The sequence below is a fragment of the Rutilus rutilus genome, assembly GCF_951802725.1.
Source record: "Rutilus rutilus genome assembly, chromosome: 21".
Classification (NCBI taxonomy): Eukaryota; Metazoa; Chordata; class Actinopteri; order Cypriniformes; family Leuciscidae; genus Rutilus; species Rutilus rutilus.
Genome location: NC_140226.1, coordinates 19,706,302 through 19,731,261, shown reverse-complemented (window position 1 = coordinate 19,731,261; position 24,960 = coordinate 19,706,302). Strand labels below are relative to the sequence as shown.

Below are 24,960 nucleotides of genomic sequence, written 5' to 3'. Positions count from 1 at the left end.
GTGGAAAAGTGTAAGTGATCTAGCTTTATACAGCTTTTTTACAGCGGATGCCATTGATAACATGGTTTCTATCCCTCACAGCCTCACTTTCATACCGGTCATGACGCTGCTCTGAATAAGGTCTATTGGGGCCATAAACATTCACCAGCAAGACCTGGGTATGAAATAGTTTTCCAGACACCATGATATAACAATCCTGACGATGAGAAATAACATTAGAAGCAGATTCTTTTGTGTATTATTATAGCTGCTCCTTTTGCGTTAGCATTAAATTTAGAATGGAAAATGTGTCCCACCCATGGTTTCTGCAACCTAAGATGATCTGAATTGAGCAAATGCATCTCTCTTTTTTTCTTTTGCTTTTGAGTAAATGCACAGTATCTCTTGAAGGAAGATTATATTGGATTTAAGACGTTCATTTAAGATGAGATTTTTTTTTTCATCTCTTTATAGGACCATTAAGACCTTTAACATTCCATGATGTAAACCTTTTCTGTCATTCCTCCTCTACTTAAAACATCGGACATAGTTAAGTATGAAAGGATAAACACTGCACCTGTGGTATAACCAAAGCTGGTGCACCATTAAATTACTTAATATCTCTGACAACAACCCAAAACAAAACAAAAACAAATGGAACATCCATAAAAAAAAAATAAAGGAAAAGAAAAACACAATCAATGAGGCAGTAAACCAACCCATGAACATTAGAACACTCTTTCCTATGTTTACCTCCCCAACTGAGGCAAGTTGCAGGACTCATGTAACCCCGTTGTACTCCCAGCAACTCTTCAATAAAAAAAAGATAGGGGAAGGTCACTTATAGACCATCTTCCAGTGTTTTTTTAACAATACTCTCCAAAGCAAAGACGTGAACCGGCATTAGTCCATCCACCGGTGTTTTTATTAACAGTACCCTCACAGACAAAGAAATGAACTGTTATAGTAAAAAAAATATATATATATATAGTATAGTATACCACAAAATTATTGGATAATATTTATGCTCGCTTTGTTATGCAAGCAGAAAAATCATTGCAGAGATTAATAAAAATATATATTTTTGATCTTCGTCACTTATCAACAATGCACAACATGACATGACATGAATGCATTCAGCAAACAGGGTACATTTTAAATGCAGGTTGTCACTTAAGGCCAGTGTGTGCGAAAAGTACAGAGAAAATGTAAAAAAAATGTCTTGATACATGGAAATCAGTGCAAAAGTAACAGATAATAAATCAGTCAATCTCATCCTTAAATAGACGGCGGCCAGATTCCTGATACTTTAGCGTATGCTAAACCCAGAGGGTGGTTGGCCGTGGCGCTGTCAGCACTGTGATGAATCTGCTGTAAGTGTAGTAATTAAGGAGGATTTGAGTCATTCCTGATGAGACCAAACACAGAAATGTTCAGAAATAAAACAGAGGGATTAAATCTCCTTCATAAACCATATTAGACCCCCCACACAGAGTGAGATTCTCACAGGGAGAGAGAGAGAGAGAGAGAGAGAGAGAGAGAGAGAGAAAGAAAGAGGTGAAATAAGTGAGTTGTGTATACATAGAGTTTAGGGCTGTCTCTATCAATTATATAGAGGTTATTGAGTCATCTGATGATTATTTTGATCAAAGGCAACAGCTAATAATGGGTTAACATTAAAAAGAACAATCAATAAAAACTGTGAATCTCCATAGTGTCATGAGGCCTTTTTTTTGTAAAACTGAGTATTGTTTATGCAAGAGACTCTGACAGCCCTAATAGTGTTCTATGAGTAAAGAGTAACTATAGAGAGACTGGTGTAATATGTGTCAGTAGACAAATTGTCACCCCCTTAATCTAACAAAATGGGCATACTGTAATTTTTGTCAATGTGATTGAGAGATGCACAAAAGAAGATTTACTTCTTTAATGATAAAAAGTGTTGGGTTTTTTTGCATGTCAAAGTGCCCTCGTGACGTTCCAAACCCATATGATTTATTTCCGTATGTGTAATAAAAAACAAGATGTCACCATTTTCATTTTTGGGTGAACTCTCCCTTTACAGAGAGGGTAAGTTGTATCATCACCCATGCACTGAAGGAAGCACATATTGTGTGTGCTGAGGCTTATGTAAGAGTGTGTATTGTCATATACGTTCATGGCTTACATAAAGTCAGGTCTGAAGTGGTGTAAAAGGGCACAGAATGCCAGTCCATTCCTCCAGGAAGTGGTGAAGTTGGTGATTTTGACGCCTCTGTAGTTTTTCGTGACCTCACGACACCAGGCCAATAGGGACTGACTTGCATTCGGCCTCCCACCAAGAATAGGACTGGGAATTGGACTGGGCTAAAGAAAAAGAGAAAGAGAGGGAATGGTGTAATTAAAACATAAGTAAATTAATTACATGTCAGTTTTGACTTGAGATCAATATATCTCACAGACTATTTATTCATCAGAACAGGAAAAGAAATACATTCAAATATATACATTAAATAAATAAAAGTATACATAACCAAATCAATATTCATGAGCATGCAAAACAGTGGTCCAATAATGTCTTTGCCAGGCTAGTCTTGTCAATGTACCACCAGACGAAAAAAAAAAAAAAAAAACTCTGTTGTTTTTCTTTTCATTTTCATTATACACAATAGCAATGTGTTGCATAATATATGCAGAAAAGGGAAAGGAATTAGAGAAACACAACTTTTAATTATACGGAAACATGAACTGTAACCCAAATCACTAAACTCATTTAGTCCAAACCTTGACTATTTTTCAAATACTCACTATTATTCTCTCTTGCACACATAGGCCTACACACACAACCCTCTTATTGTCTCTCTTTTCTTCAAAAGTCCTTAAATTCCAATCAAGAACATCAGATCCAACCCATCTCTCTCCAATTAGCTTTGTAAGCTTAGCTTTGTTAAAAGTCGCCTCTGCTGAAACCCTCTGTCTAATTTGAACAAACACACAGAAAAATGCACACAAAAGACTTACATGCTCGTTCTAATGAGAGCTTTGGTCTGTAAGGAGTGTATGACCATGGATAATGTAAACACATGATTAATAAAGACCAGCCTTTGAAGCTGTATCAGTCTGGATTAAGAGTCCAACTAAACGGAGGAACGAGAATTCTAATCCCGCAAATCCAGAAACACAAAGCGGCAGGAACCCCTTCGCACCGGGAGTCTGGCCACTTTCGGACATAATCCCGTTAAAAATGGAGACGGCGCGTTACGGATACATATCGCTTGAAATTCATATTCTGCGGTGCACACGCTCGCATTTTTCCTCTCACAATAACTTTTTAATAACGATAATCAAATAGCCTGAGACAAAACTTGCAGCTATCTGATGAATTGCAGCTTGATAGATTCCACATCTAAATACAAATCTAACATGTTATAAAAGAGTGCTCATCCTGCAGAAATACATTATCATAGGACAGGTATCTGTATGGATCTGTGTGTGCAAAGGAAGAGAGACTCTGCCATTCCCCTGATAAGAGCGCTATACATCAGCTGGTCAACATTTCACGCATGTACGGCAGCTTAACAACGCCCCCTTTTGGACACAATTTGCTACTGCAGGAGGTTTCAAGGACGCACAAACTTGAAAAAAAATGCTTGTGAGGGGCCTAGAGCAGACTTATGTAAATTACAGACCAAAACTCAAAAACTATTAAAAAAAACAAGCAATGATATTATAAAGGGAACCGTGACGTCCTAAAGGTGTGGTTTGAGTAGATTGGCAAAACGGTGAACCTGTAACTTCCTTTAAATTCTTCAAATGCTTGCCTCTTAGATTATCATAATTAAATGCTAAGATCCAAATGAATGCCACCGGGGGCAAGTGTGTTATTTGTGCGTTTATACATCCTTCTGCACAATCTGAAAGGTTAAGGTTGTCTTGAAAGAGCAGGAGGGAAAAGTCAAGTGAGGGGCCCTTGGGGCTCCAACAGCCTTTTTACTCTAGAAAGAGATGTGCACACACACAGACAGACTAATAACAATGCTCAGGAAGCAACCACAACAGTAAACACAGATGAATACAAACAAACACCCAACAATGAAGTACAACAGTTGTATTATTTTATGCGAATAAACATAAAAAAACACATTTACATAGTCTGAACCTCATTTAGAGGAGAACATTATTGATGAGTAAAGCTTTTAAGTTTATTCTTCCCTTTATTTTACTGTTGTTTCTTTTGTGATAGGCCCAATCTGTTAAGTGACCTCAAACTAGGATGCTTGCTTTTAATTAGGAAAAGCTAATTCCTCATATTAAAAGGTCTCATATTCAATCAGAGATCAACAACAGTGATTTACTGAAGAGACTGCACATGTATTCCCTGCATACACACACATGCTACATGGGGGCGGGGACGAACACGTTAAGCTCCACACGAATGCAAAACCCGCAACCACTTTTCCATGTCACTTTTCCGCCATGCATGATAAGAGAGCTGTAAGTTCCTGAGGCAGTCTTTGCTCCTTTTAAGAGATGTTTGAAGTAGCTGTCTAATTTCAGCTCAATAATTACCTGGGATTACCGGCCAGGTGCTATTAAAGCAATTAGAAGACAACAGCCGTTTAGGAGCACTCGGCTCTTTAGGCTAACAGTGCCCTGTGGCACCTTTACAGCGGGAGGAAAACAGTAACACTGACACACCAAGACACGTTTAAACTCTCAGGAACCATGGCTTACTTAATTCATCCTCCGCTGCTGTAAAAATGAGTTGACTCCAGAGTGCCTACTTGTCCTACTGTCAATGACTCATATGATCTGTTATAAAAACCAAAATCTGCTAAAATGCTACATTTGCTAAAGTATTCATTTTAAACTACTGAACTGTTCCACAGTTAAAGGGATAGTTCACCCCAAAAATGAAAATTCTGTCATCATTTACTCACTCTCAAGTTTATCCAAAACTTTATGAATTTCTTTCTTCTGCGGTTTGGTTCCCGATATTCTTCAAAATATATATTTTTTTGTTCAGCAGAAGAAATAAATTCATACAGATTTGGAACAACTTGATGGTGAGTAAATGATGACAGAATTTTCATTTTTGGGGTGAACTATCCCTTTAACTGTAATGTTCAAATATAAACAAATGAACTGATCAGATATAAACTACTGAAGTGTTCCACTGCAAACTGACTTACACATCATTTCTGACTTTCTGACATAATTTCTGAAAACTGACTATTCAATTTGATATCTGAATGTTTCATAAGCATTGTTTAAATATAAACTGCTGAAATGTACTATACCAGTTTATGAAATGTTTATTTTTGGAATGTAAACTACTAAACTTCAACTGTAATCCATACAGTTCAAATTTAAACTGAATAGTTTAAATATGAACTTAACTTTTTTTAAAGATAAACTTGTCTGCTTAATTGTTTAAATGTTAACTGCTAAACTATTCAATTGTGAACTATCACTGTTCAAATATAAACTACTAATTGATAAACTACTAATATAAACTGAACTGTTCTTTTTAAAGATCAACTTCTGTACTGTTCCGTTGTAAACCTTCAAAAAAACGTTTTTAATGTAAACTGCTCAAATATAAACTGCTCAACTGTATTACTGTAAAATACATGGTTAAGAGATAAACTACTGAACGCTTCTCCTGTAAACCACAGCAAAAACATCTGAATTGTTCTCAGATTATGCAGATTGGAATAAAACAAAACTATCATTCCATTTTGGGTTCTTTAAAAACATTAATGGCTAAACCAAATTCCAGTCATTCCTGTGCATTCACAAAATAACAGTGATTTCAGTGAGATGATGAAGCACTGGAACAAAAAACAGTTCTGATGAAACTGTGTAAAAGTTCTGCCTTCATTCACAAGCTCACAGCACAGAGTGCACGTTCTTACAAAACTACATGTGTCTACTGAAACAACACTGACAGGGATTTCTGGTGTCACATAGAGCGCGTGTACTTATCAAACGCAGCGCTGTCTTGCCCTGAGCAGCGGTCGCGGGGGGGAGGGGGTGTGGGGATAGGAGGAGAAAAATAAACGATTGGCAGCGGCGTGTTTCTGCGCTGGAGGACAGGATTACAGCACCGTTTCTTCCTACAAACAGAACATATTAAAATGAAGCTGCATTCATCGCTATCCAACACACACACAAAAAGAGAGGAAAAAACAAAACGGCAAAAAAAAAAAATCATGCAGCATTTCAACATCTGCCAAAAATAAGATGGAGACAGAAAAGATATTCATTATTCATGATGGCAGCGAACGTACACACACACACACACCTGACACATGGTGGAGGACAGGGGCGAGGAGGGAGGAGAAGGTAAAAGGAGATGAGGAGGGGGAAAACTTAATCTGTGTTGAATGAGAGTAAGAAAGATGAAGGGTGAAAGAGAAGACGTGAGAAAGAAGATGGAGTAAAAGAGTTTGGCAGACGAACTAGGAGAGGTCATGTGATCAGAACGGTAGTCTTTTGCTTAAAACCGTCATTCTTTGTACATTCCATTAATATGCTCTTAAAATTACATTTCCCTGTTGTCACACTAAACATTTTAACCTTTAGACCTCTAGGGCCCAAACTAATTCTGTGAACTGCAACAGAAATACAAGGAAAAAAGACTTCAATAAACTGATGCAATCACACACAAACAAAAAAAAGGCACCAAAACAGCGGAAGCTTCAATCACGCATCCACTTAAAATGCCTGCGGCAACATCTATCTATGGTGTGTGTGTGTGTGTGTGTGTCAGCACTCTAAGCTCTCTTACACACCCAGAATAGTTTTATGATCTTACAGAGTGGTCTCAGAATTAGTTGCGATTCGCCAAGTGGTGTTCAATTGTTTATTATTAATTGTTTTGCTTCCTGTAATTGCTTCTCAATTATTCAACTGCACCTTGAATCTAATGACTAAATTGTCCCTAAATGTGCGTCTCCGTACCTGGCTTTACTATTGTTTCCAATTACCTTGGATATTCAATTGTGAAAGATTCGCTGAAATGCTTTGAACCAAATCAAAAGCTCAATTATAAAAATGAGAACTCGCATGGAACATGACACTACGGGAACGCATATTATAGACATTAAAGTAATATCAAATTACTATTATAATTATACGGTGTCATTTCAAAACTGCAAACGCTGAAGCCCGCATGGAAATTCAAATCACAAAGCTGTGGCCTCTCCAATGTGAAACGGTTTGAAGTGGAAGAGATTGTCATATCTGACAAAGATCAATAAAAGAAGGGATTCAACAAGTCATCAGCACAATGAAAGATCAGATCGGAAATGTACAAATTCTGCAAAAAAAAAAAAAAGATTGTAACTTTAAAAAGTATATTCATATCTTGTGCTTCCTTAGATTTTAAGTGACAAAGAAAGATGTTTTCACCTCTGCTCAAACAGCACCAGTTTCATATGAATTTCATCATTTCCAATGACAAACTTACCAAGTTTCCTTACAGAAACGAGCGAAGTTCATTTGCCTAAGCTTGAGGCTGAGGGGGAGTTTTTTGGGCCTTGTACAAAAACACAAAATATGCGAGCATGACTAAATCACATTTCCGGGGCCTGTTTCCCATGCTAAGCTACACGGCTTTAAAAATTTAAACACAACAGCCCTCGCTAAAACATAAGAAAATTTGGGAGGATACGAGCGAGAGCAAATCTCCCGCACGCGCTCGTGTGCTATACATGTGTAATGTGGTGTAATCTAACGTTAGAGGCGGTGAAAACACTGGCGGAGAGGCATAGCCCAAAACTCTGAACTGTGTAAATGAGCTTTATCTAGTGAGGCCTGCACACACGCGCACACACAAAAAAAAGGTATTTAGAAGCAAAAAAGGCGACTGGCACGGGGTTAGCTCTGATAGAGGGAGGCAGGCGATCACGAAACATATCGAACGACTCAAATCACTGTAACGCTAAACATCAACATGCGAACATTTCTGGCAAAGCGCGCGCACAGAACTTAACAACAACCTTCAAATTACCGCCACACTAAACAAACCCTATGAAAAAAAACGTGATTTACTAAGGCGAATCTAGACATGAGAAAAAAAAAAACATATAAAAGATTTTTTTTAGTGTTAAAGCAGCGTTGTTAGTTACAGCAGGGATGAGAGGGTGTGTAGAGCAGGAAAAACTAAATCTATACAGCACTAATCTGCTTTAGACAACACTCCTCTACAAACAAATTACAGGAGGCGAAGTTCAGCGATCTGCTCTGATAAAGCTGTCATTTATCAATGAATCCGCAATGCACACGGAAACTCATTAAGAGCAGAGCAGCAGTAATACTGCGCAAAGAAGAAGGAGGGAGAGAGGGATGAGGAAAGGAAGAGAGGGAAACATCAGGTGTGCTCTGCTCCGCTCCGCCGTCAGATCGTTGTCCGCGGAGGTACGGTCTCGTTGGCAGATGAGAGCCCTGATAAGCGAAAGCAATTAAAAAGAATATAATTACAAAGTCACCCCTATCTGAACGAGGCCTTGATCAAAACACGCCCACGTCAATACGTCAGCCGGAGTGTGAAGCGGGATCGATGGAGTCAGGAAGGAAGGCTTTTACCGAGGCATGTTTCACACCATCAAACGCCATCACGCATGAGAGATGAGACGAGACGCACACTTAAGATAATCAAAGACATAAAAACGTAACCAGCAACAGATCGACAAGCTCTCTACATGACAAACGCCAGGTTTACTTCACATTAAAGGCACTGATTCTCAACCATGGGTACATGTACACTTGGGGGTACTTGAAAAGGTTTTGAACCTATATAATAAAAAAAAACAATAAATTAAAATAATTATTAGTGATTGATGCCTTATATCTTTCCTAGGTTTTTTTTTTTTTTTTTTTAAGAAAGAAAAATGTGTGTGTGGCACACAAGTTTATCAATTTGTGTGTATATATTCTTTTGTCTTTTTTTCTTTACTTTTTTGTTTAAATAGGACTTAAAATAGATAGTTCACCCAAAAAGTCTGTCATCGTTTACTCACCCTCATGTTGTTCCATACCTGTATAATATTATTTTGTCTGTATAACAAAAAAGATGATATTTTGAAGAATATGTTGTTTTGTCCATACAGTGGATGTCAATGATAACCAACCTGTTTAGTTGTAGGACTAGTTCACCAAAAAATGAAGATTATTCCATAATTTACTCAATTGACATAATTTACCCTCAAGTTTGGGCATTATGGCAAAATTATCATTTTACAAATTTTTTTCAGGAAAATCCAGATTCACGATTTTAACCATGCTTTTCATGTTGGTTTTACTATTTTACAAGTGACTGAGCAGTCCAGTCAAACTAATTTCCCTATTTTAAAAATGCACTCTTACAAGGTAAAAAAATCTAAAGGAAAAAAGAATGACAGACCATTTAGGCAAATAATACGATACGTGCTCAGAAAAGCGCTCGTCAGAACAGTGTGCGACTAAAACGCTTAACCGTCCGGCAAAGCATTAAAATGCATGCAAATAATATACTTTTGTGATTGTGAATAACTGCAATCTCACGTGAGCCTAACCCTACCTCAGCGTTAAGGTGATGTGAATGTACGTCATGTTGTACAATATATTGGGACGGAGGCGCCAGAACTGATAGAATGCACTGAAGCACGATACTACGATATTTCTTCAAAAGGAGAACCTGGAGACATTTTGATCATTCACGATCAAAAATCATGATATCGCACACCCCTACCTTCAAGCCATCCTAGGTGTATATGACTTTCTTCTTTCAGCCGAACACAATCTGAGTTATGTTAAATAATATCCTGGCTCTTCCCAGCTTTGTTTTTTTTTGAAGTTTTTGAAGCTCCAAAATGGCATCCATCCATCACAAAAGTAATCTATATCACTCCAGTGGGTTAATCAATGCTTTCTGAAGCGAAGTGATGAAAAATAACCATATTTAAAACTTTATAAAACTATAACCACTGGCTTCCGGCAACGGCCGTACCAGATTATTTTATATAACTCTGATTGTGTTTGGCTGAAAGAAAAAAGTTATATACTTGGCTTGGGGGTGAGTAAATTATGGGATAAAGTGAACTATTCCTTTAACAACATTCTTCAAAATATCTTCTTTTGTGTTTTGCCGACGAAAGTAAGTGAGGTGAGTAAATGGTGACAATTTTCAATTTTGAGTCAACTATCCCTTTAAGATGAATGATAATGCTAAATGTTCTCCATAATGAGTCTAAAGAAATGCTAGTTGATAGAGGTAATTCACCTTTTTGATGGGCCTGGAACATAAAGTAAACCAAAATAGTTAGCAAAACACTGCATTAATGAGACACACAATCCCATGAGTCCAATAAGAAAGTAACACTGGACAAACAGTCAGCTGAAGACATGCACCAGACATGCAAAAACACAGAATGGTTGGTTCTTAATTTTGCTGCGTTCTGTCATTCATTGGTCCAAAATCAGACACTGCATAAATATGAACCAAAACATGTCTTTATTGGCTGTTATTGTGAAGCATTTTTTGGTTTCAGTGTGGACAAACAAAATTAATTGATGCTGGAAACTTTTCACACCTGGTTAAGGCATGATGTTCACAACTTGTGACTCAAAAATACCTCCTTAGTCCATTAAGTTATGCAAAAAATGGTTGATGCAAAATGAGTCACTGAACTGATATCAGAACCATGAATGCATTAACATACACTATCACTAAGAAGTTTGGGGTCTGTAAGATTTTTTAAACATTTTTGTCATGTTTTTTCAAGTCTCTTATGCTCAAAGGCTGCATTTATTTGATAAAAAAAAAAAAAAAAAAAAAAATACAGTAAAAACAGTGATTGTTAAATATTACAATTTAAAAGAACTGGTTTTATTTTAATATATTTAAAAAATATATATTTATTCCTATGATGGCAAAGATACATTTTCAGCATCATTACTTCAGTCTTCAGTGTCACATGATCCTTTAGAAATCATTCTAATATGCTGATTTGGTGCTCAAGAAACATCAATGTTGAAATATCAATGGTGAAAACCGTTGTGCAGCTTAATATTTTTGTGGAAATTGTGATAAATTTTTCGGGATTCATTGAAGAATATATAAAAAACAGCATTTATTTGAAATAGAAATATTTTGTAACAATGTAAAAGTCTTTCCTTTCATTTTGATCAACTTGCTGGATCCATGCTGATTAAAAGTATTAATTCTTATTGACCCAAAACTTCTGAATGGTAGTACATGATCACCCGCATTAACAAAGTGTTAAGATCTTCGGTATCTGTTTTGTGTGGGTTGTTGTTTTGTATATGTGTGCAGGGATTGGCTGCTGTCGGAGGAGCCTGATTGGCGGATCTGATGCACCGCTTTAAAAGGGCGGCGCTGATCAAAGGTGTGGAGCTCATTCTGGCGTTGGCCTTGTTTGTGATGATTTAATTAGGTTCTTTCTTATGTTTTAGGATCTTAGGGGTGTCCTGACATTTATTTTGACTTTGTTTATGACTTGTTTATTTATAGGAAGTTAGGGAATTTTCTTTGTAATTTTGTTTATTCCCTGATTAGGTATTTTATACATGTTTTAGTCTATTTTGTTTATTATTTTGGCCTTGGGGCACCCTGAAGGCATTGCTCTTTAATTTTATTACTTTTTCCACCTTAAATAAATTATACTTTTTGTGGAACTTAGAATTGTGTCTTTGGTAATCTGTCGGCTGGGGCTGGTTCCCTATTTTACCAACTGCAAAAGTTCACGTCAAGCCCATCCTTATTTAGCCTGGTAATACCAAACTCTTCTCCTTCGCTTTGCTTCGTAGAAAGAGTCTGGAAGGGCGTAATTGAAAAATGTTTTCTTTCTCGCGGGGGGGCGCTTGTCTGAAGTTTAAAATAATTGGTTACCCGTAAGCCAATCACATAACGTTTGGTTATGGCGTGTGTTATGCGCATGCTCAGCCGCATCTGACTTCCACTGTAAACACATGTATGATGCGAAAGGTACCGGAGTGAACATGGCTGTGAACGACTTTTGCAGATTATGTGAAGTAAATCTATGCATCCACGGTACAATCAGCGTCTACGTTACGGCTCTCAGCCCGCCCTCTGTTCGTTGATTGGCCCGGCTGTTTTGAGGCCGGAGGAAAACGGGGAAAACGGTCGCTATCTCAGACTGAGTACAGAAGCGAACTGAAATTGAGCGGAAGTACGAAGTCTGACGTAGTCAGGCTAGTCCTTATTGCACGGGTCGTAACAACAGTGTGAACTTCGCCAGTATGCCGTGGTCAGCCAATCACAACAGAGGTCTTTTACGTGTAAAAGTCTTAAAGGTAAAGTAACAGTTTAAGTCTACAGATCAGAGAAAAGGTGGAATATGGTCATTTAAAAAACCTCTGTGAAGAAAATCAAGTTTTTAATGTTGTTTATTTGTCTATGTGTTGTTTTTAATATGCTTTAAAACAAACTATATGCAAATTCATAAGTCAACACCACTGCTGAGTATTTTCTCCATAATACTTCCGTGAACCAAAGATGGTCTCAAAAACGCAGTTTAAAATCGCAGTTGTTCTCTACGTCATAAATGCCGTCGTAACCAATCCTGTCACAATGGGAGCGGGGCTTTAGCATATCATTAACAATTCTCTAAAGCAGGGGGGGGCTCAAGAGAAGCCAGGTTATCCCAGTATATTTTTCTGTTGGTATGAAAATCAGGTAGATGTAGCAATATAGCAGGTTAATTATGAGTATGATGTATATAACGATGTTATGATGAACTATGTGCCTTTCTCCACTGAAGTTGTTCAAAGCATTTGTAAGGATGCTGATTTTTAGAAGGCAGAATGAGATGGCGAACAGGAACATTGTTTGTGTAACATTAGCAAACCCATTATTAGCTGTTTGAAAACACAGTCAAGCAAAATGCTAATCATATTAATTATCGTTATGTGTCCGACGTTATAGAGAGCGATACATAAAACGCATTACCCTTCTGATACATCGACTTGTAAATGAGCCTGTATAATTCACTCTTCCACCTCTTCTTCCGTTTACCACAGTAAAGTTGAACGAGTGGAACAGGTAGTCCGGGCTGGTGTGATGCAGGGTGGAGGCGGGGCTCATTTGCATATTCATAGCTCCAAGTATAGTAATTGAAGCAAGGGTGTAGAGTTACATTCAAGCTAGTTTCACATGCAGGAAAAAAAACTTTTAAATATGTAATTTTGGTGATCAAAGATGAGTTTTAAAATAATACAATTATTGACTACAGGTGGACTTTAAAACTGCATTATGATGCTAAACTAACCTTGACTAACAGAACTAAAAAATAAATTAAACTAAAGAAATAAAAATACAAAAATAATAATGACACAATGTCAAATATGGTCCCTTTAAGAGGTCCACATTCCATCTTGATTTAAATAAGGGGTATAATATGTGTGTGTGGGGTGGCATGGGTATTAGAGGTTAAAAGGCAGAGGTTGAGTGGGGGCCATTAAAAATCAGGGGCTGTTATTGATCAGTGCAGGGAGGTATGCAGAGGACTGTGGGTAAAAGGTTCTCCCAGTTGAAACGGGTTTAAGGCCACACACCTTCAGGAGAGGAGAGACCAGGAGAAGATTAATCTAAAGTTACTCTCTCCATCTCCACCATGTCATTCAAACTGCTCTCGGCCTTAAAACCCCTCAAACACACGCACGCGCACACACACACACACGCAAACACACACTCCTGATCCTTGTGTACACAAATGAACACACACAAACCAAACACATACAATCATCAAACGCACACACACCTGCCTCGTTCACATCAAACATGCTGAATAAGGCGATTTGGTCAATCTGCAGCCGGCCAACTTCCCCACTCAAACAGGTATTCTTTCTAGAGATTACACTAAAGATTTGTTTTCATTTCTTCGCAGCCTTTTTTCTCATTCTCTCCCTCTCGTGCTCCCTCTCTCTTTCTCTGAAGCCAGAAGTGTAATCCCTGGCAGATAAAACTAAGGACTTACAACAGGAAGATTACCGAGAGCTTTGTAGCCTGTGTGTAGCAAGTCAACGTGGGTATTGGAGAGCTCTTCGAGTGCTTAACTCATGAACTGAGCTCACACACATACTCACACACGCAGGAGAGAAGGATAATGATAGTGGTATTACAGTAACGGGCTCAAAACACTCACACACACCTGCCCCGATGGCTCGAGGACCCTCTAAGAAGTGAAATGCTAACTGCCATGCCGTGAACTGCTACAGATCCGATGATGGGGATGCAGAAGCCGTTTAAGAGGTAAATGAGGTCCATCCAAAACCTTTTGGATGGGGAACAAGTTCTACGTTTGCCCAGAATCTGATCAGGATAGGCACATTAAGCCAAAACACACACCTGGACAAAGTTTCCCTGAGGTAAAGTCAGTACACTGATGCTTGTGACATTCTTGGAGCACAAACATCTTTCACAGATGCTTTGAAGAGGATGCTTTCTCTCTCTCTCTCCTTCTCTGCCCAAATAGCCCTCACTTTATTTATATTTTCATCAAATGGAGTGATTTTACAGATAAAAGCTCTAAGACTTTCTCTCTCTCTCTCTGTGTCCTGAGGCCTTAAGGTCTTAAAGAGTCTCAGATTCTCAGGTTCTGTCCTGCATCACTCAGCGGTAGAGGGCCAGCTGAGGGAGATTATTCTGGTAGAGTTTCACAGATTATGAGGGCACTATTGGGGTCTTACTGCCCCTCTGTCAGTAGGGGTTTCGTGGCCTCTCTTCAGCTCTCTGAAGGGACGGGCGGTCCATGTGCAGGAGCGGAACCGGGCCTCGAGCTGGGCTTAACCATGCTCCCTCGGACTTGGCCCAGGTTTCAGAGGGGGGTAACTGGACCAGGGTGAAATAGGGAGCATGAAAAGCAAGCTTTGCGGGGGGTTGAAGCTGCCTCTTTGAAAAGTGTAATTTACAGTCATGGAGAAAAAAGTGAATACAATTTTTTATACTTTATATAATATACATGTATATATACAGTACACAAACAATCAAACAAACAAACAAACAAACACACACACACACACACACACATATATATATATATGCCTATGTTGTTTATTATATGCAAAATCATCAAATAAAATAAAAATACAGTATTTATAATTAAAAAGAACAACTTTATTTTAAAAGTGCTCTTTAATTTCTTATTGTTAAACTTTTCATCTTGTTCAAAACATTGAAAGGGCTGATGCTACAACAGAGGAAAAAAAGACCAGAAGCATTGAAACGACCATGTGGAGTCAAAACCCACCAGTGTTCACACAAACTAATTAAAAAATGCCACTGCCATCTGCGAACTCAATTAAATAATGTTAATTCACTTTAATTTCAATTTATCTATGTTGCAGTCTGAATCAGACGGTAGAGAGTGGAAAACAAAGAAGTGTAATGAAAGAGTGTAACCTGGCCCTGTCCCTCCCACTGTGGGCTCTCAGGTCATGAACACCATCATTTAATTTGGTCTTGTGATTAGTTCTACTAGTTCAGAACCTTTTCATAAACTTATAAAAAACGGAGAAAATGGAAGGTTACTGCGCTAAATTCTTTAGTCACGATTTCTTTGAGGGGAAAGACAGATAAAGTAAAACTCAAGTGAAAGTGAACATGACCGCACAAAGTTACTAACATCTTTCTCAAAACTTTGAGTTTTTCGTCTTGGTTGTGAGAGAACTAGCCCCTGGCACCGCCTCACTCCGGAAGGCTTTATGTAAATCTAAAGAGCTTTGCAGTGACTGCGTTTGCCGTTTCTTTATATTAAAATACAGACCATAATTTATGAAGCGTGAACTGATGAAAATCCTCAGATCAGTGCGTCCCTGTGTGGAAGACTGCTGTTAAACGACAGAGAGGAGAGAGGGGTGAGCAGGGAGGTGTAAAATCGCTTTGCTGGAAAAGACAAACGACAAGGGAGATAAAAAAAAAAAGAGGAGGAGAAAAAGATGTACTAGTGAATCAGAACATCCCTTTCTTTTTTCGCAGCCCAAGACATCCTATTCCACTCTTCCTTGATGCATCCAGATTAATTCTTCAACATATTTCAAAAACGGCATCCTGAAATGCTAATATATCAAAGTTCTTGAGAGCCAAATAAGATTATCTAGATCAACCTTTTTGTCATGAAGTGCCATTTTTAAGCGCATCCACATACATATTTTAAATATCATAATGGCTAACATAAAAATAGTACAAGACCTTAAATATTTCTGAAGCCATTTTTCCATCAAATTTGTTTTACATTTGTCAAAATCCTTTAGCTTGTTTGTTTTCAGGTTTAAATTAGACTTTGAAGAACAGATTTCCAATGGGCCTGTTTACACCAGGTCATTCATGTGTTTTTACTGATCGGATAGCTATCCGTTTTGTTAAACGGTTCCATTAACACTTGGCAGCATTAATGTGTCTACGCAAAACTAATATAAATCTAATCTTCAATTCCCACGCTACATGCAAATTCACGTCAAAGAAAGCAACAGATATGAGCTTCATTTGATTTATCATCAGCCAATTTCAAGATCAAACACTGCAACTGGAGAGATCATCATCAGCTCTGGTAATTTTAGTTTAACTACGTTTAATGAAGACGACTTTCGGTTAAACTTTCGGTTTAATTTTTGGCAGTTTGCACGTCGGCTTTCTGAAGTGATGCTCAGCTTTTCTGCGGTGATGCACGCTCTAGTAGTGCTGTCATATCTGGGTAACAGGAGCCGTTATAACACGCTCTCTTCCGTTTAGATTTGACCATTTTAGAAGTAAAATTTATATTTGTGGCTTCAACAACTAGATGCATTTTGTCTGGTTTCATCTGGATTGCGAAAAAAAGCCGACCACTGATCTAGATCTTTCCATCCTTTGAAAATAAAATGTGAAAATGACTAAACTTACTGTTTCTTTTACATGTAAAGAGGCAACTACTGGACAGAAGAAGACTGCAAATCAGCTAGATGAATCTAGATTCAAATAAATAAAAACTTAAAGGTGCATTCAGAAGTTTGGTGCTAATTTAAAAAGTTTGAAACATTAATAAATAAACTGTGTTTTTCAGAAAAATCAGCTAGCTAAAGAACTACTGAATATACATTTAACACAAGGCAAAATCATGTTAAGTTATCAGCAAAACATTGTCTAATTAAAAATAAAACGCTGAACTAACGTCAATCATTTTAAAATGAATCATTTTTAACTAAATTATTTTAAATAGTTATAAATCAATTTAAAAATGTACATTATGTAAAATGGATATTCATTTTGAGATTTGTAACGCTCAAATATCAGGCCGTGTAAGAAGAATGACGGTGAACCGAAAGGAGAGCCCTTTAGAAAATATTCAAATCTATACCAGATTGTGTTTACAAGACCATATGACGTTACCATACACACACCCAAGATTCCCTCTGTGAACGCATGTGTCTTCGGGGATGCTCTAATCCACAAACTACTTCCAACAATTTCAACATTTCCATTACTTTGTGTTTTTTCAGAGATTATCGAGGTGTCCTATTCATTCGTTTTTAAACCTGCACCTTCCGCCTCACCTCAGGTCTGCGCGTGTGCGAGGGGTTTCCTCCAGCAAACACAAACACACATTGAAGACTCAAGGCCTTTGGGCTTCCCCATATCTTTATTCTGAATGTGTGTGTCTCTAGCTAATCCCATTTGACTTTTTTTTCATGCTAAGGTCATCTCATACACCACATTCAGAGGAAACAACCTCCGCATGCAGTCAAAGAATGGAATCATAATCCGTACGAAGTGGGTGTGGGATAGAGATCGAGGGAGCACATGATCAGAATAAATAGGGTTCTGCTGGAAATATGACATCTCCGATCAAAAACCCAACACTGAGAATCATTCTGACGGACCAATCACCCTGGTTTTAGTCGTACAGATCTGATGTGAGCCCAACGGCGTACTCACTAGGCAACTCGGAGCACAAATCCCAAGAATCCATGAGCTGAAGTTTGGACACCACTTCCTGTTTCTGAGGAGTTGTTCGTATTTTCCTGATGTCTATGTGTGTGTGTGTCCTCACAGGCCACTGAATTTGGGTAATTAAATGTTTAAGTTGGGCAGGTCTTCTCAGGCGCGGACACACACAAGTGCTGTGCTGTGATAAACCCCTCGCTATAATTAAATATGGACTACATTATAACGCACACACTCGCAGGCGTAAATAAAAACACTCGGCCTGTGGGGATTTAATCTGGCCATGTATAAGCCCCTCTGCAGCGGCCCGACGCCTTCCTTGCTCTCATTCACACTCGGTGGGCTTCCCTTCGCCCCCTGCACCCTACGCCCCACACCCTCAGCCAGAGAGGGACCGCAGAGCCAGTTAATTAGACTCACTAAAGCATTGAGTGAAGAGAATCATAATGCATATATAACGATCCTACAGAGCAGCTAATACATGCCTGTATTCAAATGCTCAGAGTGAAGCGTGCAAGAAGAGGACAGAAAGCAGATGAAGTGAGTGGTCCTGGATGTCAAAAAGTGAAATGAATGGGGAAAACAAGAAATGTGGCACTGTTGGAAAAAAGTGACCGAAATAAAGACCCTGTAAAGATGACAATGAAAACTATATTTGCCTTTTCCTGAAGGAAATATCACAATGACACGCCCCAATTAAATTTACTTTCCATTAAAACCATGTGATCTGGATGTTTCACAAGTCACAATCACAAGTCGGTATGCAAATATTACAAGGACATCATCACTGGCAGTTTTCTAAAATTTAGATTTTAAAACAAACTTAGACTAACATTCAAATGTCTATTGTCATAATACTTTTGATCAATTTAATCAATTTAATATGTCCTTTCCGAATAGTGACAGTAAAGACATTTATAATGTTACAAAATATTTCTAATAAATGCTGTTCTTTTGAAGTTTCTATTTGTGAAAGAATCCTGAAAAACACACATCATGAGTATTAAGCAGCATTACAGTTTTCAATACTGACAACAATAATAAACAACTCATGAGCATATTAGAATGATTTTTGAAGGATCATGTGACACTGAGGACTGGAGTAATGAAGCTGGAAATTTAGCTTTGCATCACAGGAATAAATTACATTTTAAAATAGATTAAAATAGACAGTTATTTTAAATTGTAAAAATATCTCACATTGTTATTGTTTTTAATTTATAATTGTTCAAATGCAGCCTTGGTAAGCATAAGACTTTCCAAAACATCTAAAAAAAAATCTTACTGACACCAAACTTTTGAATGGTAGTGTATAAAACTTTATGTTGAAGTATAAAGTATAAAGTTTACAAAAATACAGGAAAAGTATATAGTTTTAAGTGAAGGCTGGTATTTATCTACCAAAGAATGATCAATGTAGTCTGTATAGCTGTGTTCCAAAACCTAGTGAGCTGCCTACTTGGACAGCATCATATCCTAGGTGCTAGGGACAACCCTTTTAGACCATGCGTCGTGTGCGCTGACCATTTTTCTCGTAGTTAAACTAGCAGAGGGTTTCCCACACCTTGGTTAACTTCCAATTCAAGGACCTTTCAAGGACTTTCCAGGTCCAATATCCTCAAATTCAAGGACTTAATGTGGGGACACATTTTAAGTGAGAGCAAGGTTACATTGTTTCAGCCTATTTTTGCAATGTTTCACGGTGTGTCTGTGAAACGTTGAGGTACCATTGTAGTAGTTTCGTGCGCGCGTGAACGTCATGGCAACGTACAACACGAAGTACCTCACGTGGGAAACACTTAACGTAAGGCGTAAATGCGAGTAATGTAAATCAAGCAAGCTAATATGCATAGGCCACGAAGTGTTGGCGAAATAACACATTAGCGGACCGGAGGGAAAAATATGCACACAAAAAATTCAAGCACTTTCAAGGACCTGTATCTATGTATGTTTATTTTCAAAAACTTTCCAGGGCCGTGAATTATTTTTATTTTTTCAGATTCACAAACTTTCAAGGACTTCAAGGACTCGTGGGAACCCTTCTAGCTAAATGGATTCGGACACGCCCTAAATGCACTTGCGCAGAGCGCTTTAGACCATGCGCTTAGATCGTTAAAATAGGGCCCTAAGACAGCATTTCATCACATGCCAGTGTCCGACTCAATTGTAAATAAAGTCCTAATGTGGAGAGGAAGATTTACCTTAGGTGAGGATGAGGCCAACTCTCTCCTTATCACAGCTGTGACAGCTGAGGGTGCCAGGGCAGGTGGAGTGGACGTTCCTTCAGGAGCTGAAGTCTTTGGTGCCGGGCCTCCAGAGGCCACAGCAGGGTTGGGTCCAGCACTAGGAGCCTGAGGGGCCCGGCGTTTGGTGCTCATATCTGAGGTGTTGCTGTCTGCGGTGGAGGACCTGGGCTCATAGAACGGGTTTGATCTGAGAGCGAGAGAGCAATTTGTTGTATTAGCAAATTGGCGATTTATGTGATTTTGTTCACTCAACATGTAATTGTAAATTTGGCAAAATTTATTTGTTTAAAATATTTTGATTTTCTGCACCTTTCCACTTGTCTGACTGTTATGTGTGTGTGTGGTTGTCTTCAGGTAAAGGAGGCATCAGCAAGCATTATTAGCCAATAAAACGCTCTGCTGACTACGAGAAAGACCAGGTGCTCCAGAGGTCACGTCTTATGAACTTTGACCTGTGGCCTCGTCAGAGAGCTCACTGACAGGCGGACACAGACGTCCGCTGGCATCAATACACACTGCTGTGTAAAGGCCCATCACTCACCACAGACATACACACATACATGAACACACACATACACACACAATGAGGAGAAAAGACTGAGCAGGTATTCAGCTGAAAGACAAGGTTAAAGACAAAGTATCCCAAGCTTCCAAGCTTATGGACAAAGACAGAGAGTGAGAGAGCAAGGGAGAGTGAGAAAGGAGGTAGGAAAGAGCTGACAGAAATGCAACCAAGTAAAAGAGAAAGAAGTGGAAAGTGCAGTCAAAACAACTGGAGGTGAAAGAGAGGACGAGAGACAGAAAGAGAAAGATAAAAAGCAAATTAGAAAGAGGTTTTAGAGAGATTTGACCAGTAAGATATTTTTTTTTTTAAATATGTCTCATGTACAGTACAACTTCCTTAGGCCAATCCTGTGACCAAACAAAATTGGAAAAATAATGATCAGTTTGCAACTCAGAAATTTAAAAATAAACATTTCGTAAACTTTTTGTTTAGAAAAATACAACCTTTTTTCTTGCAGGTGCGACTAAATTTTGTTAGAGTTTGTACTGTGTCCAACAAGTTGCCCAACTGATCAGAGCTGCCATTTCTGTTGCATATGAAAACCCTCTAACTGCAAACGAAACGAAACCACGATTCTTGTTTGAGCTGTGCAGTGCAGACAATTTATCAGCTCGGACCAATATTAGACAGTACAGCGCAAGCTCAGAACAGGTTTACTCGCGTCAGTCGAGGGCCTGTCTCGATCATGCAACTCGATCATAACATCGTTGCAAGATCTAACAAGTAAACATGTAATATTATTAGTTACTGCACTTATACAAAATAATAGTAATTTATATAAATGAACCTTTATGATTTAAAATCCCCCCACCCCCCAGCGCTACCAGATCAGGTGCTGGTGCCACCATCTGTAGAACTTAGTGGCACCAGTGCTACTGCTCTCAAATGTTAGTCTGGAGCCCTGCATAAACATAGTTCAAAAGTTTCTGTCAGATTTTATTTTGAAAGGCAATTATTTTATTCAGACAGGATGCATTAAATTAATCAAAAGTGAGAGTAAAGAATTATAATGTTACAAAAGATTTCTATTTCAGATAAATGCTGTTCTAAAAAGTTATCTGTCTCTTCTCTCATTTTCGCTACAAAACGTCAGGTTTGGAGACGTGTGTCCCTGCTGGAGCACTGTGAGTGAGTGAGCGAGTGAGCGATTGAGTGAGTGAGGGATGAGAGAAATGCAGAGATGAACAGACAAGGCCAAAGAATGTGGGGAACAACAGAAGCCTTGTTCCTGCTGAAAGAACTCGCTCACCACTTTCTTCTCTTCCGACAAGTGCTTTTCTCCTTCACTCATACACACATGCACATACACACACTCACATACTACTAATGAACAATAGAAGAGTAAATAGAGGACAAATTGTGTGTTCCTGAACCGAAATGTTTCGTCAATTAAAATAATAATCACTTTAAATGTTCTGCTGTAACCAAGAGCCCCTCCCACAGTGTATCCCAGAATTCCTGAACTTACTCATCTAGCTCCTCCTCCTCCGTCCTGGCTGTGTTGGCGTACAGGTATTTGCTCATGTCCACCGGCCGGACGTTCTTCCTCTTGCTGCTTCTGGGTGGAGATATTTTAGGCTGGGGTTCGGGCTCAGGCTCAGCTTCGTCAAACGGGTTTCCGTATTGAGAAGGATCCAGGTCTGTGTCAGTCTCATCAAATGGGTTTGAGGGATAAGAGGTGTCCTGATCACACACAGGCTCCTGATCTTTGATAGTGGGCCGAACATGGGACTCAGGAGATGCTTCTAGAAATACACAAACAATGCACAACATCCCCACCTGTATTATCTAAATTAAACCCATGATTACAGTACTATAAAATGTATAAACATGAGAGACACAATAATTGAAAATATAATAGTGAATAATCTTATGATTAAAATGATAATAACTTCTGTAATCACTTTAAAACAAAACAGATCGTTTGAAAGCAGCTTTACAGCGATAACAGTAAAATTATTCAATGATTCAAACAGTTAATTTCAGGCTGTACAGCAGCTCTAAAAGAAAATACTACAGTGTCACTGTTCAGCTGAAATCAGTTCAGTGTTGATTCAGTTCCTTTGTAAAGATTATCAGTTATTAAATGAGTTCATTTCATCTATAAAGCAGTTCTGGAGAAGACAGTGATGTCATTGACCAGCTCAGTTCAGTTCTCATCCAATAGTGTCAGTGCAGTCAAATCAATACTATTGTTGAAAATGTAAACAAAAAACATTTGCTGTTATATGAAGCTATTCTAAAAGTTAATTTTTTGTTAGTTGGGTGTAATAGAACAGATTAACATGCTGTAATGCTCAAAAGCCATATTTTTCATATACTGTACATTATTGCATTACCTCTATTCCCAGTCTAATTTCTACAAAGCCCCCACTTGCGAAAAGCCCAGAGTGCTCTCATTGGCCAGCTGACCCAGTGCATTGTGACTGGCCAAAAACTTCAAGCGTGTACCGAAAATGTAACAGGCCTTACCATAATAGTGAGCTTAAGCTTCCAAGGCTTTTTTTTTTTTTTTTTTTGCCTTTATTGTGATAGGATAGTATAGAGTGGACAGGAAGCGAGGTGGGAGAGAGACGGGGGACAGGATTAGGAAAGGTCCACGAGCCGGGACTCGAACTCGGGTCACCCGAAGCACAACGGCGCCATATGTCAGCACGCTGCCCATGAGGCTATCGGTGCTGACAAGCTTCCAAGGCTTTTAAAGCAATTGTAAACATACAGTTAATAATGTCATCATTATTACCGTATGAGATCGAGTCAACATCAGATTCTGAAAGTGCGGATGATCAAGGACTAGAACCAATTTAGCAAGAACTACTTGAGCATAACGTTTCACAGAGGTAAGTTTTTATTTTTTAATTGACTCCTAGATGCAACTGACTCTTACCTTTCAGATACAATGTTATAATGGTTTAATTTGTCATCTTCAATGTAACAACTTTATGTCCTGAAGTGACAACATATTAAAATACAGTTTAAAAAACATAATGAATTGCATATTTCAAATTTTTTAACTTTTGGGTTGTGCTGCTCAGGAACAGCGTTATAAATAAATCTTAACCACTGATTCCTAATTTCAACCATTTTCCGCATCCAAAAACAGCGTCTCCGTGACAACACTATAATTCACTGAAGACTTGCCTTCTTTCTTTGTGTATGCCTTTAGTCAGGCATTATGATAATATTTCACATTGTGACATAGACGTTTGAGGAAGTAATATCTGGACATCGATCGAGGTGTTTTAGGCGGGTCTGGAGCAGTGTTCTCTGTTCCCTTTGTGGGAGACTAAGAGTTTTATCACTTTGTAGGTATTATACATGCACAAACAGATAGATTACGAGCTAAAAGGAAAAGAAAAACATTAAAGGGGTCCTTGATTATGATTTCACTTCTAAATTTAGTAAGTGTAATGTTGCTGTTCAAGCATAAACAACATCTGCAAAGTTACAACGCTTAAAGTTCAATGCAAAGGGAGATATTTTCTTTTACAGAAATCGCTTTTTAAGGACTACAGCGAGTTGGTGACATCACAAACCCTAAAATTTACATAAACCCTGCCCCCGGGAACAAGCAACAAAGGGGGTGAGGCCATGTTGGGCTGCTTTAGAGAAGTGGAAAAGTTGTTGTCGCTGTTTTTTTACACGCCGGAAAAAGTGTGTCCTAAAGCTGACGAACTTAGAGAGGTTAAAATATCTTTTTTACGCTGTCCTGAACATTATAACCTCAACGTTTGTCTGTGCGCAGCACATTTTACTGAGAACGGCTTCCAAAAGAGAGTACAATGCAGGCTATACGCAAAAAAGCTTCTCTTGAAAGACGCAGCCGTTCCCATTTTGTCAGGACAATCTGTTGTTTATGGATCACAACTTGTAAGTATTTCTTATTATTTGTAGTTGTGTTTTCTATTAACAGTTCCAATGATAAGCTTTATGTAGTCGCTATGATGGCTATGCTGTAAATGAAGGGCAAAGCTTTTCCTCCGCTAGGCAGCTAACTAACATTACAGTATTGATGCAGTGTTTACTTTAGCTTTTGTAAGCTTTTGCTTTTATAAGTTGGTTCACTGCCCTTTAGGAAAATTACCCATGATTTTGTGATCGATTAATGTTTGTATTACCATAGTTTTCCGACAAATATGATTAAATGGTCGATAACATTGTATCTTATAAGAAAAAAAAAACAAGAAAAAAAAAAAACATACCACTCCTGTGAAATCCGTGCTTGAAAAATCGTTTTAGAACAA

The 24,960-nt window shown here is 38.3% G+C and overlaps 1 protein-coding gene across 7 annotated transcripts in view; it reads right to left on the bottom strand.

Moving 5' to 3' along the window:
• Nucleotides 1-24,960, bottom strand: part of ehbp1 (EH domain binding protein 1) — a 130,964-nt gene that overhangs the window by 64,762 nt on the left and 41,242 nt on the right. For all 7 annotated transcript variants that reach the window (XM_084392944.1, XM_084392945.1, XM_084392939.1 and 4 more), the window contains 3 exons: nucleotides 22,185-22,461; nucleotides 20,107-20,338; nucleotides 2,147-2,325 (listed from right to left, as the gene is read on the bottom strand). In XM_084392944.1, coding sequence (XP_084249070.1) covers nucleotides 2,147-2,325; nucleotides 20,107-20,338; nucleotides 22,185-22,461 — 688 coding nt within the window. The remainder of the gene's footprint in view (nucleotides 1-2,146; nucleotides 2,326-20,106; nucleotides 20,339-22,184; nucleotides 22,462-24,960) is intronic.